This window comes from Mastomys coucha, unplaced genomic scaffold, assembly GCF_008632895.1.
Source record: "Mastomys coucha isolate ucsf_1 unplaced genomic scaffold, UCSF_Mcou_1 pScaffold21, whole genome shotgun sequence".
Classification (NCBI taxonomy): Eukaryota; Metazoa; Chordata; class Mammalia; order Rodentia; family Muridae; genus Mastomys; species Mastomys coucha.
Genome location: NW_022196904.1, coordinates 108491857 through 108505774, shown reverse-complemented (window position 1 = coordinate 108505774; position 13918 = coordinate 108491857). Strand labels below are relative to the sequence as shown.

At 43.2% G+C, this 13918-nt stretch overlaps 1 protein-coding gene across 5 annotated transcripts in view; it reads right to left on the bottom strand.

Annotated features, from left to right (window-relative positions):
- Positions 1-1430: 1430 nt before the first annotated feature.
- Acsm5 (acyl-CoA synthetase medium chain family member 5) overlaps positions 1431-13918 on the bottom strand; it is a 25594-nt gene continuing 13106 nt past the window's right edge. For all 5 annotated transcript variants that reach the window (XM_031388065.1, XM_031388066.1, XM_031388069.1 and 2 more), the window contains 10 exons: positions 12494-12637; positions 11960-12113; positions 9397-9476; positions 7869-7992; positions 7084-7164; positions 6861-6962; positions 4401-4528; positions 4224-4323; positions 2446-2565; positions 1431-2163 (listed from right to left, as the gene is read on the bottom strand). In XM_031388065.1, the coding sequence (XP_031243925.1) occupies positions 2080-2163; positions 2446-2565; positions 4224-4323; positions 4401-4528; positions 6861-6962; positions 7084-7164; positions 7869-7992; positions 9397-9476; positions 11960-12113; positions 12494-12637 (1117 nt within the window). In that variant the 3' untranslated portion in view covers positions 1431-2079. The remainder of the gene's footprint in view (positions 2164-2445; positions 2566-4223; positions 4324-4400; positions 4529-6860; positions 6963-7083; positions 7165-7868; positions 7993-9396; positions 9477-11959; positions 12114-12493; positions 12638-13918) is intronic.

Genomic DNA, 13918 nt, shown 5'->3' with positions numbered 1-13918 from the left:
GGATGGAGCCAACTTACCAGCACTTTGATGTTAAAGTTGCCCCTGGAACTGAGGAAACAGATCTTTGCTGTTGAAGTTAACCCATCTTGGGACTTGCTGATAGCAGCCTTAACAGAACTCATGAACCTTCAACTCATGAAGGTTGGCCTTTCTTGCTATCATTTCATAGGCCCCAACTCTGAGCAGGTGCTCAATAAATACATATTAACCAGTGAGGAGAAATGCTAGGATTTGGGTCGAGGTCACAGGCATAATGCTCTGAGTATCCACCAGCTTCTCCCTTTTGTGGTTAGTCCTCAGCCATCCAGAGCCACACCTTGATTCAGGGCCTAGAAGAATGTGCATTGTCGACACTGCCCAGGGATATTTACTACTCAAGGACTGAGCAAAGATTTGTGAACAGAGAGTTAGACATGAGGCATGGAGGTGGTTTTGGAAGATTGTTTCTTTTGGGGGACTGCTATGTGTGTATATCTTCCTCACAGCAGCTTCTCACACACACACACACACACACACACACACACACACACACACACACACACACATCCATGGATGTGCATGTGCATGTCAGGACCAGAGGTCAATGTTACTGTTTTCCATTATTGTTTAATTTTGTCTTAATTTTGGGGGATTCTCAGAATTGACTAAGACAGATGCTGACACTCATAGCCAACCATTGGACTGAGCCTGAGGACCCCAATGGAAGAGATAGGGAAAGATTGAAGGAGCTGAAGGGGTTTGCAACCACATAGGAAGAACAATATCAAGTAATCAGACCCCTCAGAGCTTCCAGGGACTAATCCACCAACTAAAGAGTATACATGGGAGGGTCCATGGCTCCTGATACATTTGTAGCAGAAGACTGCCTCATCTGGCATCAATGGGAGGGAGGTGCTTGGTCCTGTGGAGGCTTGTTGCCCCAGCAAAGGGGGATGCTAGTGTAGTGAGGCAGGAGTGGATGGGTTGGTGGGGGAGCACCCTCTTAAAGGCAAAAGGGAGGGGCGATGGGACGGGTGTGTGTGGAGGGAAGACTGGGAAGGGGGACAACATTTGAAATGTAAATAAATAAAATAATAAAAAAAAACATTTTGGGGCTTCTCAATGAGCACATAGATTACAGATTGGCTAGGCTGGCTAGCCAACAAGCTCTTAGGATCTTCTTGCTTTTTTCTTCCACTAAGGTTGAGGTCACAGATGTGCATAATCACAGATGGGATTTTCAGGGCTCTGAAAATTGGGTGTTAATGCGTACCCAGGAGGTTCTTTATGATTAGCACCATCTCCCAGGTCCAGAAGAAAAGATTGCTCTCTAAAATAACTTGTTCATTAAATTAGATGTTTCTACTTAAGAAAACCTGGGATATGGCAAGTATCTAAGGAAAGGGAGCAGTTATGTCTCCAATGTGTTCTTTGCAGCAGCTTCCCAGTGGCAGTTTTCCATTTAAACTTTAATATAGCTTATGTTCCCCTTCCCCGACCCAGGACACAGGCTATACCTAAGTTCTTGAATAGTTGCGTTAGCTGATTGATTTAATTATTTCTCTATTGCTTTGGAAGTTGTGTGTGTTTTCAGTTTTAAACACTACTTTACTGAATACCTTTGTATATCAAATGTTTTCTCCATTTTGAATCTTTTCTTTTATAGTGAGTCCCAAAAGTGCGACTTCTAAATTGAAGGGTATGGTCAATGTTATGACCCAGATGCTGTTGCCAAATGACTTCATCCAAAGGGTCACAGTGTACATTCCCGCTGGCACAATGAAACCAAGCATGCCCAAGGTTGTGCTGATTCATCTGTCCCAGGAACAACAGAATTCTCTTAGTAAAAGCAATGCTGAGGATGTCTTCAGAGAGGGAAGTTAAGCTGTAGGGCATTTGCTGGACTGGACTGTGTCTGTGAGCTCTGAACCAGGGATGCTCTTGCATTTTCCAGCATTATCCCAAAATGCCCATTTGGAAGCTGACCATCTTTGATGCCTATTCTTTGAAGGGATAATACTCCAAGCAGGAGCTGGCCTGCACCACTTCCTTTTCCTTCAGAACCTTCAGAGCACCACAGCATCTTTCTTGGGTTTCACCTCATCTCCCCCACTCTTGGTTTCTCAATTTACTCCTTAGGATCTTTCCAGAAACTGTCTTTGGCAGCTCCGAAATAAAAGCCACCTGGAGACCAAACAAACACGTACAATCACGCTTAAAACCAACATTTCCCAGAGGGACTGTTGTCTTGACTTGTTATTTTCATGACTTCTATGGAAAGCTCCCACAAGTTAGGGTTTTCCCCATGTGAAAACAGTTAAAACTGCTCATGTTTGGAGCAAATAAGGTTGAAGCATCAACTGGGGTATGTACATCTTCAGGGCAGAGCCCGGCCCAGGAGGCCAGGCCAGGGAGCAGGGATGCATTTGGTTCCCCAGCTTATGTCTTAGGACCCTGAGCGTTTACCTTCCTGGGGTACTTGTATGGAGCAGTCACTGTCTTCACATGCTCCTGGAGTTCCTTGGTCAGGGCTTCTGGATCATGAGATGCATAGGCTGGAGAAAGGACTATAAACGCCTTTACTACCTGCAGGGAGAGAACCCCAGAAGGGATCAAGCCTTCGGTTATGATGTTTTTCTCCTCAAGCTAGCCTTGTGCCTACGTGCCTACTTAAACTTAAGCATGATCCTCGAGCACAGACAGTGACATGAACTATTTTCTGTTTCCTGCCTGTTCATACTAAAGCACTAAAGCATTGGCTTTCATGGACTCATTCTGGAGCCTCATCTTCTATGCCATACTTATAATGGCTCCATTAGAAGCCAACACTGATTCCGGTAAGATGCAAAGACACTGGGGTAAGTATCTTCCCAATGACATTTACTTCTCATTTTTTCTGCAGAAGGATAGAGGAGGAGGGGCTGTTCAGGTGGAACTGAGAAAAATATAGCCCTGTTCAAGGGCCTCTGGTCTTTGGAGAGTGCTGCATGTAAGTTTCCCATCAGCAAACACGGAGCTATACCATTTCTGTTTCAGTCATTCCAAGGAGCATTCTCTGCACCTTGACTTTGTCTGCCCAGGTTTCTCCTGGAATTTGCCTCCTGATAAAGAGGAAACAACTGTTCAGAACACAATTCCTAGGCTGTCAAAATGGCTTAGAGGGTAAATGTGTTTGAAGCTGAGCCTGACGACTTGGGCTCATTATATGGAGCCTACATGATTTTACTCTTGCATGTTGTCCTCTGACCTCCATGCATGTGCTGTAATACATGTGTACATTTATTCACACACACACATACAAGCACACACACACACACACACACACACACACACACACACAAATAAGTGCATTTTAAAAATACCTAGTCTCCTAATAATGTCAGAGGCTATACCCATAAAGTCTCACTAACATGACTGCCTCAACATGAACCGAACAAGGACAATACCAATAGACATGCCAGTGAAGACAGGAGAAAGCCCACAGGTGTCAACACCTGTGAATTACAAGTAACTGGGGAATGTGCTGAATGGGAGAAATAGTCTTCCCCCGGGAAGAATACACCAATTGGTTATCCAATACCAAACAATCAGCCCTGAAAACATGTATACAAGTAATATCATCATACAGACTGAGCAGGTTATATTTAGGAATATATATGTATATGCATGTAATAACAATGATAGAAGAGGCCATACATTTGAAAGGGGGCAAGAAGGGGTATATGGGAGGGGCTAGAGGGAGGGAAAAGAAGGGAGAAATGATGTTGGTATATTATAACCTCAAAATAAAGTAAAAAATACTTTCTGACAGCAATGGAAGAGTTTAAAAGGCCACTTGGTTGCATGTCTACACCAATATTAAACTCTGTATACTTCCCAAACTTCTGCATACTTCCCAAAGGTGTGAGCTCACTATCATTTTGTATTCAGACAAATCTGGCTTTTAAGAAGATCTATCTCATACTATGATTACTATTAAATATTTACTGAGCACCTATTGTGTGCCAGACTGTGTTCAACCTCATTTGGATTGCTTGGATTGTCTGCTGTCCAAGTAAAACTAAATTTTGCATTTCCCGTCTTGTCTTTGTAGAGTGCATTTATGATTCTAAAGGTTTCAGCTTTGTGGTTTTGGTCTCACAGGCTGAGACCAAAGGAGGGACCTACCATTCCATATTCCTCTTGTTCCTTTGGGTGCTAACAAGTAGAAAACAATGAGGCTCTGTTCTTGCCTCAAGACTTACCTCTCCCCGGATGGGGTCTGGGCTGCTGACCACAGCAGACTCCAGGACAGCTGGATGCTCAGCAAGGGCGCTCTCTACTTCAACAGGTCCAATCCGGTAGCTGGAAGAGAAAAGGAAACTTTTTCACATGGCTTCCCTTCCCATATGGATGCTCAAGGAGAGGAAGAGCTAACTGACCTTGCAGAGTTGATTACATCATCATTTCTCCCCAAGAACCAAAAGTAGCCATCCTCATCCATGTGTGCTCGGTCCCCAGTGATGTAAAAGTCTCCTTGTTCTGATGCTGCTGTCTTCTCAGGGTTGTCCTAGAAGATGAGGGAAGGAGGCAAATCCATGGAGGATCATTTGGGAACAACCACTTAGGCCAGTCCTTGACTGGGGAGCACAGCAGGGGCCAGCCACCCTTCAACAGGTACTCTATTGATTCTCAAGGCTTAAGCTGTCCAGAACTTTCTACACAGGAGGCTGGAGTCCTGCAGATTTGTCTCCTCTTCCCTCTTTTAATTAAATGAGAGCTGCCAGGTGGGATACAAAGCAACCACAAATGAGCATCCTTTGAAGAGGTGAACTCAGGAGGGTACACACAGGGCAACTGGTGTTGGATAAGCAAGAACTCTGAGACCAGGAGAATGAAAGTAAAGGCCTTGAAACCCCAGTGATAGAGTAAAGAAAAAGTCAAGTTATGATTCTAAAATTACTTGTATGAGTGTGCGTGCGCATGTACTCATGTGCATTGGTGTGTGTGTAGATGTAGACAAATGCCATTAGTGGAGGTCAGAGACAGTTTTAGGTGTCAATCCTTCCTGACTTTGTTATAAATGGGTCTTTTATTGCTTATTTGCACTGCACGCACTGGGCTAGCTGGCCCATGAGCTTCCTGGGATTCTTGTTACCATCTCCTCTTAGGAACTGGGATTTCAGACACTCATGCTACCATGTGGAGCTTTAGGTGGGTTCTGAGGATTCAAACTCAGGTCCCCAAGCTTGCAAGGTAGATGCTTTACTCATAAAGCTAACTCTTCAGCCTAATTCCAAAAATTCTAAAGAAAACATTACTATTTAATAGAAAGAAAAACTTACTAATGCATGCAAAAATGTGGCTGACTGGCAAATAAATTATCCTGAGTCTAAGATACAAAAAAATAGATCTTTTATGATTCCATGTATAGATTTTAAAAAGAAAACAAAATTGCTATATAGTAATGACAATTTTCCGGTTGCTTCTGAGATAAAGAGGGTTGAATGTAAAGGATCTCGTGGAACAGTGAAAGGTTAGGTCAGTGTTCATAGCTTAATGGCAGAGGTGACCACATAGGTATACACATTTTCAGAAGTCACTGGACTATATACTTGCCAAGGGTGCATATTGTTTTAAACAAGTAAATTTTATCTACATTCAAAAATACATTTTGAGAAAAAACTAAACTATTGTTGAATATCTAAAATGTGTATCTTAACAACAGTCTGTGAGGTAGAGGCCTGGAGCTCTTACTAGTCTACAGAACATTAAAGCAGATATAGACAAGTGGAAAGACAGAAAGAACGAATAGGAGCTGCGAAGTTGAGAGTGCTTGCTACCAAGTCTGATCATCTGAGTTTAATTCACAAACCCACATGGTAAAAGCAGAGAACTGACTTCTCCAAGCTGTCTTTTGACCTCCACATACACACTCTGGCACATGCATGTACCCAAACACACACACACACACACACACACACACACACACACACACACTCACACACACACACTCACACACACAAACACTCATACACTCACACACACACACTCACACACGCACACACACATACTCTCTCTCACACACACACACACTCACAAATTAATTAGTGTAAGAAAATTAGAAAGAATGAGTGGACAGTCAGCTTCTTCTAGGTTGATTTATAGACTTAATGCAAAATCCAATTAAATTACTAATGAATGTTTTCATGGGTCTTGACAAGTTGATTTTAAAATGTACATTAAGTCAGCTTAGTATATGAGCTACGTGGTATCTCTGTGACAAGTAGTTCTTAATCCTTGGCTGTTCTTTTGAATTACTCAGGGACCTGACCCTCATCATTCCAAAATTTAGTTGATTTGGTTTAAGTGGTACGTAGGCATCAGGAGTAGTTGAAGCTACCAGGGTGTTTTGAATGCACATCCAGGTTTGAGAGTTTTACAGAAAAGAATAGGAAGAGGTTCTAGCCAAAGTATGTCTAGAGGATAGATAATTACTATCATATTTTGGAACCTTGAACTAAAATCCAAAGATACAAGTTCAACCAACAAACCAAAGAAACATCTTGAAAACTTGGTCTGACACCACCTTACAGTTGGCTCTTTGGTAAGAACCTTCACTTCCTTGAACTTTAACGTTTCCTATCTGTTTTAATCACGATGAAGTTGCCATGTGTTCGTGCTCTCAATACACTCTTGTCTAAGCATAGAACCTTGCATATAAGTTATATTCCACTTTTGTACCTTCCTTATTAACAGCAGTATCCCTGATCACTAACAGTAGCAACCAACTTAATGCAGTTACTATAAGGGCTAAACTATGGATATTTACAAAATGTGCTTCTCAAGGTTTGACATGCAGTGATTGCTGTGACTCCTCACAGCTGTTCCCTACAACTTACCAGATAGCAGTTGAAGAAACAGAAGGGTCTAGTAGGTTTGATGCGGACAGCAATATTTCCCTCCTTTCCTGGAGGCAGGACATTGCCCTCCTCATCTACAATCTGAAAGAGGGATCATAGCATGGCCTCTGAGCATCCTTTATACAGCAACTGTACCCAAAAGCCCACCCTGTATCCCCCAGAACATAGATTGCTCTGTGCACTGTCAGCAGAAGATGCCGACCTGCACATCATAAGGTGGGCTTGCTTTCCCCATAGATCCAGACTTGATTGTTAAGTCTCTTGAATTGCCACAGATGACGACCTGCAGAGAAACCAGTGTCAACCAGGGGAAGCCTCATCCTCTTGGTCCATACTTGCTCTCATCTGCCATCTAGTTCTCCTTCCTCCTCTTTCTTCTCCTGTCTTTCTTTCCCTCACTTTCATACTCTTTCCTTCCTTTCCCTTAAATTTTTTTTATCCTCTTTTCCCAGTCAACAATCCTTCATGGGTGGAGACCTAAATTGTGCCATTTAGCTCAAAGATTCACTCCCTTCCACATCTTGCCAAGATGGCTGTAGGGTTCACTGCTCAAGATTTTACTAAAAAAGACATCGTGGGCTATTCTGGGGTAACAACTTCTTTGAGCAATTATAAATATTAATCTTTATGGTCAACTGGAGTGAATTTAGAACCCTCTAGAGGGCACTGTGTCTCTGAGAAAGGAAGACCAGTCTGAACATGGGTGTGATGATGGACCTCTTCATTTCTGCCAGATAGTTTGTCATAACTACAAAAGGAATAATCATGGAAAGATGCTTTGCAGGGCCATGGCATTTGGAAAATTACCCATGACTCCCTTAAAACCAAAAGGAGGCATGTCTAATGGTGTTCCCTCACCAGTTTCAGTGCTCTAGAGTCAGGGCAGTTTCTGACAGGTATCAGGGAGAGGTGAGGAACTGCTGCTGGTCATTGATCCTCTATGATGGGTTGAGGGCTCTGATAAGGTAGCCTGAGACACCAACTCACTGTTTCTGATTGTCCGTAGCCTTCATGGAGTTCTAGGCCTGTCTGGCTCTTCCACTTGTCCCTCACATCAGGGTTGAGGGCCTCTCCACCCGTCAAACAGTGCCTCAGGCATTGGAACTTGTACCTTTCTCAAACAGGGAGACAAGGTCATCTACATCATAAACATTCCTACCTACCCCCTAGCATTGCTAGAGGTCCAGAGCCCCAAAGTCACTAGAAGGTAAGCTCCCTTCTGTCCCACAGTCGCTCCAAGTGATCCAAACTCTCTCTGCAGCTGGAGTCCACAGAGGCAAATCAATCCTGTCAGAATTTGGGCTACAATCAGATTCATATGATAGGTCTGGGCACAACAGTGGATTGTCCAAATTAATCTACCTAAAAGCAAACTAATTGATAATAAATCCATAGAGGCAATGATCTGATTGAAAGTAATAAATCAATAATTTTAATAGATTAAAAATAGTCTTCTAAGAATTCCCCAATTGTGAAGAATGGGTATAAAATTTTCAAAGATATTAAATAAATAGCAACCTGTCAGTCAGTTTAAAAATTACACTAAATATAAGTACATTTTGGATTACATTCTTCTCCCAGTTGTACTGCACTGATTCAATTAGATTACTTAGTATTGCTCAGTAGCATCTAATTGGTCTTGAAGAATTACCCAGGGACTGCTTCCAGACAAAATAACAGTGTGGAAATACTCACAAGAAAGGAATGAATGAGATAGAATCTTATATTCAGAGGAATACATTTAAAATCATGCAAATGTTCCCTTCTTTGGAGTATTTAATGACCAGGGAGTATGATTAAGGAAGACACTGCCTTGGGAGAGGATAGAAACAGGAGACATGGTTGGTATTGGCAAGTTACTGAAAGATGAGGGGACTCATCCAATACCCCTGCAAATAGCCCAGCCCAACTAGTGGATGTTGTTTGTATTTACCCAGGATAAGAGCCATTCACAGTGTTGTCAACTTTGTTTGGGTATCCCAAGGCAGATACCTAGGAATGGTTGGCTTGGGGTAATTTGGGTCTGGAGATAGAGTGAGTGAGCTTGTTAGTCTAAGTAAATGAAACATCCTTGGCTACCAACCCTATTCTATAGATGATCAGTGGAAATCCAACAATCTTCATGACACAAGTCACAGAAAATGCTAAGGAACTAGCCTGTGGGTGTGACACATGTGATACACGTTACCTCAAGGGTTAAAATTTTGAATTGCCTTAAATCCTTTCAGTTTTCTCTGAGTATGTATTCTGAAGATCCATAAAATTATGTTTAAAAGCTTAATGTAAGATATTAGAGAGTGTGTGTGTGTGAAATATAACAGATAAGGACAAAGAGAGATACATGAAGAAGTAGGCAGACAGAGGTGAAGCAAGAAATTCCCAGGAAGACAAAGTTAGAGAAACAGGAAAAAGAGTTGGATTGAAAGGTGGATGTGGGTCCTCATATGAGGATCCTGTGAGCGCCAAACATGAGTCCTCATATGAGGACCAGGTAAGTGCCAAGCCGAGGCTGTACCTTGTCAGATCCTCTTGTACAAGCAGCCGGAAGAGGGTTGGAACACAGCAAATGGTGGTTATTGGGAACCTGCAAAGAGTCTAAACAAAACAAGAAGGGCACATTTTCTCAGAGACACTCAGGTGAAATAGGATGGGTGAAATGGATCTCCACAGTCACATTGACAAAGCAGAGTAGAAAACTATGCCTGACATCTATCTGTCAAGGTAACCTCTATAGTCCACCTTCTAGTATTTGTACCTTTATGGGGTCTCCTCTTACACTGCTCCAAGATTGGTCCTTGGGACCAATAGCATCCTGTTGACATTGTGGGAGTCACTTGAGTTATTAGATTATAGAAAGAGGACAGCTTTTGTCTTAAATGTTCCTACATCTCTCCCCCTCTTGAGTGACTCATTCTGAAGAACCTCATTCTAGGTTGTGAATACATTCTAGCTGTCCTCAACAGACAGTGAGGAAATGATGCCTCTGGCCAGTATTCAATGGACAATCAATAAAAGCTACAATCCAAAATTTAAACAGATTACTCAGGCTTAACCATACTCTGAGATGACTGCATTCCTAGATATCTTTATAAAAATTATTGGATATTGTGGGAGATGCTTCAATAAGCGCAAGCATAAGATTCCCAGTTTGGTCCCTAGAACCCAAACCAAGAGTCAGGTGTGATAGTGTATGCAGAGACAGGTAGATCCCTGAGACTTACTGGCCAGTGGTGACAGCCAAAAAGACAAACTCCAGGCCAAAAATAAAGTGGGTACCACCTGAAGAATAACATTTAAAGAGAACCACTGGACTCCACACATAAATGTACATGTATATGTACATGTACACATACATACACACACATACACATATACACATACACATACTTATTTACCTGCATTCATGTGAACACACAGAAATATAAACTGTTCTTAGATGTGTGTGTGTGTGTGTGTGTGTGTGTGTGTGTATGATACATTTACCCATCCCACTCACTTTTAAGCTATTTGTACTCTGGAACCATCCATCATCAGAATTATTTTCCTTTCCAAACTGGGTCTGTGTACACGCACACACACACACATGCAGGCACACACACGTGCACACACACACACATGTCAGTCTTCAAAAGGAAGCAAATTCTGACACTCTACAATATGAATCTGAAGGACCTCATGCTAAGTGAAAGAAGCCAGGCATCAAAGGCCATACACTACATGACTCCATTTATATAAGGTACCTGGAATAATCATGTTTATGAAGCTAGAATAAGAGCAGCGGTTATCATGAGTCTGGGAAGAAGGTAATGAGAATTTATTGCACAATGCATGCATGTGTGTGTGTGTGTGTGTGTGTGTGTGTGTGTGCTATATTTGGTTTTCCCAGTCAGTTTCTGATGAGTACTTGGGCTGCTCCTGCCTTTTAGTTCCTATGAATCACTGCAATGCTGCTGTTAGTATGGGTGTACTTTGGTGAGATCATGGTGAAGCCTTTACAAAGGCTTCTTTTCTCTGAAATCACTTGGTTGGTAAAGTTGCTCTCAGATTCCTTACCATGGGAAATGATGAGATAATAAATGCTCGTGCTAAAGCTGTTAATTTTAGTAGATCATGAATATAGTGCCATGGCTGGGGATGGTAAAGAGAAAAGCCGCACAGGTGGCTGACCTAGCCTCCACAAACAATGATGATGGGGAGTGAATAACAGCTAGTGTATTAGGAACATGGTATCTTTGCCTCTGGCTGGTATTCAGTGGACAATCAATAAAAATTACAATCCAGAATTTAAACAGAGAAAGTGAGACTTGAAGAAGTCAGGAGACTAGGCTGAGAGTTCAAATTTGACCAATGGAGAAACCTATACTCATACTCCTTGCCACATCTGTCCCAGCTTGTCTCAAAGAGATGGGTATGGGGAGATAGGCTCATTGATATCTCACAAAAGGCCATGTAGAGGAGAGAGCAAAGGTATTCAGTGTCTTGGGATGTCAATCCTCTTCCTTCATGATAAGACCCCAGGGAAACAAGACAGGAAGTACAGGGTCTACAGTTGGCTGAACAACTCATAATAAGGTACAAGGACAGTGGCACACACTCTGAGGACTAGACTTTGGATTTTACCTAAAGTTTTAACAAATAGTTTGTGTTTTGAAAGAGCATAGGAAAGAAGGTGATGGAAAGAGAGGTGTGGCATGTAATAAAAGGCTTTGGTAAAGTTTGGAGAGATGAAATGCTTTCATGCCTAGGGATCTATTTTGAGCATGGGCATGATTAGAGGTTGCTAGATTACAAAGGCTCTGAGTGAATTTGTCATTAGATTCCTACATTTCTCATATCACTTAAAACATGCATGTCATTCACACTCAGGACACAGAGGTGATTCAGAGCTTGGCATGGTGGCACACACTTGGAACCTCCACTCTCGGGACTCAAATGCAGAAGACCTGTGGTTAAAAGTTATCCTGTGTCATCCAGTATGACTCTGTTTCAAAATAAGGCCCGGAGAAGTTGCATAATGATAGGACATTTGCCCAATGTGTGCAATGGTCAGAAACCAAGTACTAGATTTTTCTTCTTACATTTAGAATAGTTTTGGCATCAACTTGGGGCAGCTCATGCACAAAAATGCAAGCTCCATTGGACCAGGCAGAGAAGAGAGTCCAGGCTGCTTTCACCCATCCAGTGTCAGTTGTGTTCCAGAATATGTCAGACTCAGTCAAGGCCATCCACCTCCTGCCAAAAATGAGAGGGAGTCAGAGCATCCTCATCAAAGCCTACACCTTTAGAATGGATACTATTGTTCACATCTCATTATTTGGAGCTCAGACCACAGAAAGTACCACTTAAGCTCGTCAAATCTAGACAAGATCCATCAACTCAATTGTGATCTCAACAAACGCTGACTAAGCACTTTCTTTGTACTTGCGTCATAGGATAAGAAGGCAAGTTAAAGAAACAGGTCCTGTGCTTCCTCAGAGGAAAGCCTTCACATCCCTACCTAACTCTCTGGTTCCTCTCTGACCTCCATTTCCATATTTTTCCTCCTTCACACTCTCCCCTCTGTTCACTCACCCACCTTGTTTTTGGACCTTCTAGCCAAGCTGTTTCAATACCTTCCACTGGCCACAAAACCCAATCCATAGCTACACTGGGAATGTTCCACCATCTTGGGGGCCCCCGTAGTTCCACTGGTGAAGTAGATGGCCACTGAATCTCCACTTCTGGTCCTCACACATTGGTGTTCTGGAGATGCCTCTCTGGAGAATGCAAGGATACAAAGAGGCACTCATAACAATGCCCCAAGCAGCCCCAAATACATAACAGTGGTAGGACCATTTCAACACATCATGTGTGGGCGCGTTGCCTGGAGTGCTGTGCTATCTGCAGGCACCTTCATAGAGAGATACTATCTCTACAACCATTTTATAGCCAAAGAAACTAAGGCTCAAAATGTCTAAAGGACTTATCTAAGAGATCCACAGAAGCTGGGTAGATAGCTCAGTCAGAACAGTGCAAAGGGGCTGGGGCATGAGTTTAGTACCTACATAAATGCTGTCTGCATCTGTAATTTCAGGCTTGGGGATGCAGAGACAGGAAGATCCCTGGAGCTCTCTGGGCAGCTAGATGGTGAGCACCAGGTTCAGGGAGAGACCTTGTCTCAAGAAAACAAAGGGGTGGAGAGTAAGACAGCAAAATACCTAATGTCAATTTCTGTCTTGCATGTGTGCACACACCTACACACATACACACAAGAAGATCCTTATCTAATCCTTTGAGGACTTTGTGGTAGGACACATATACTCTCATGTGTGTAATTCTGTCCATCTGTGAATAGCCCCTTCCTAGCTCAATTCTCAATGTAGACACATTTTTTTTTCTAAATGTTTTCTCAAAAATTAGGGGTTTGAGATTAGGTAATTTCCCAAGTCCTGGGATTTGAAGACTCAGCTAGTTCCTGGTTCTCAGGCTTGGCTGTGTCTTGTGATCTCTGAATTAATTTTTAAAAGCAATTATGTTGAGGCCCCACGAGTCCCAGGGGAGCTGCAGGGTGGCAGGGACAGGATCCTCTCAGCTTCCAAGTGACAGAGGTGGATCAGCGTCTTTCTCTGCCCCTTCCCTGAAAGTGGAGGGCCTACCTCCAGGGAGCACCTTAACCCAGAGACTCGGGTGAGAGCCACCATTTTCTCTCCGGTGGAGGGCCTACCTCCAGGGAGCGCCTTGGCCCAGAGACTCGGGTGAGAACCACCATTTTCTCTCTGGTGAGTTTCTAGGACCTGAGTGGCCAGCCAGGAGGCAGGGGCCCCACGAGTTCCAGGGGAGCTGCAGGGTGGCAGGGACAGGATCCTCTCAGCTTCTGAGTGACAGAGGTGGATCAGCATCTTTCTCTGCCCCTTCCCTGCAAGTGGAGGGCCTACCTCCAAGGAGTGCCTTAGCCCAGAGACTCGGGTGAGAGCCACCATTTTCTCTCCTGTGAGTTTCTAAGACCAGAGCAGCCAGCCGGGAGGCACAGGCCCCACGAGTCACAGGGGACTTGCAGG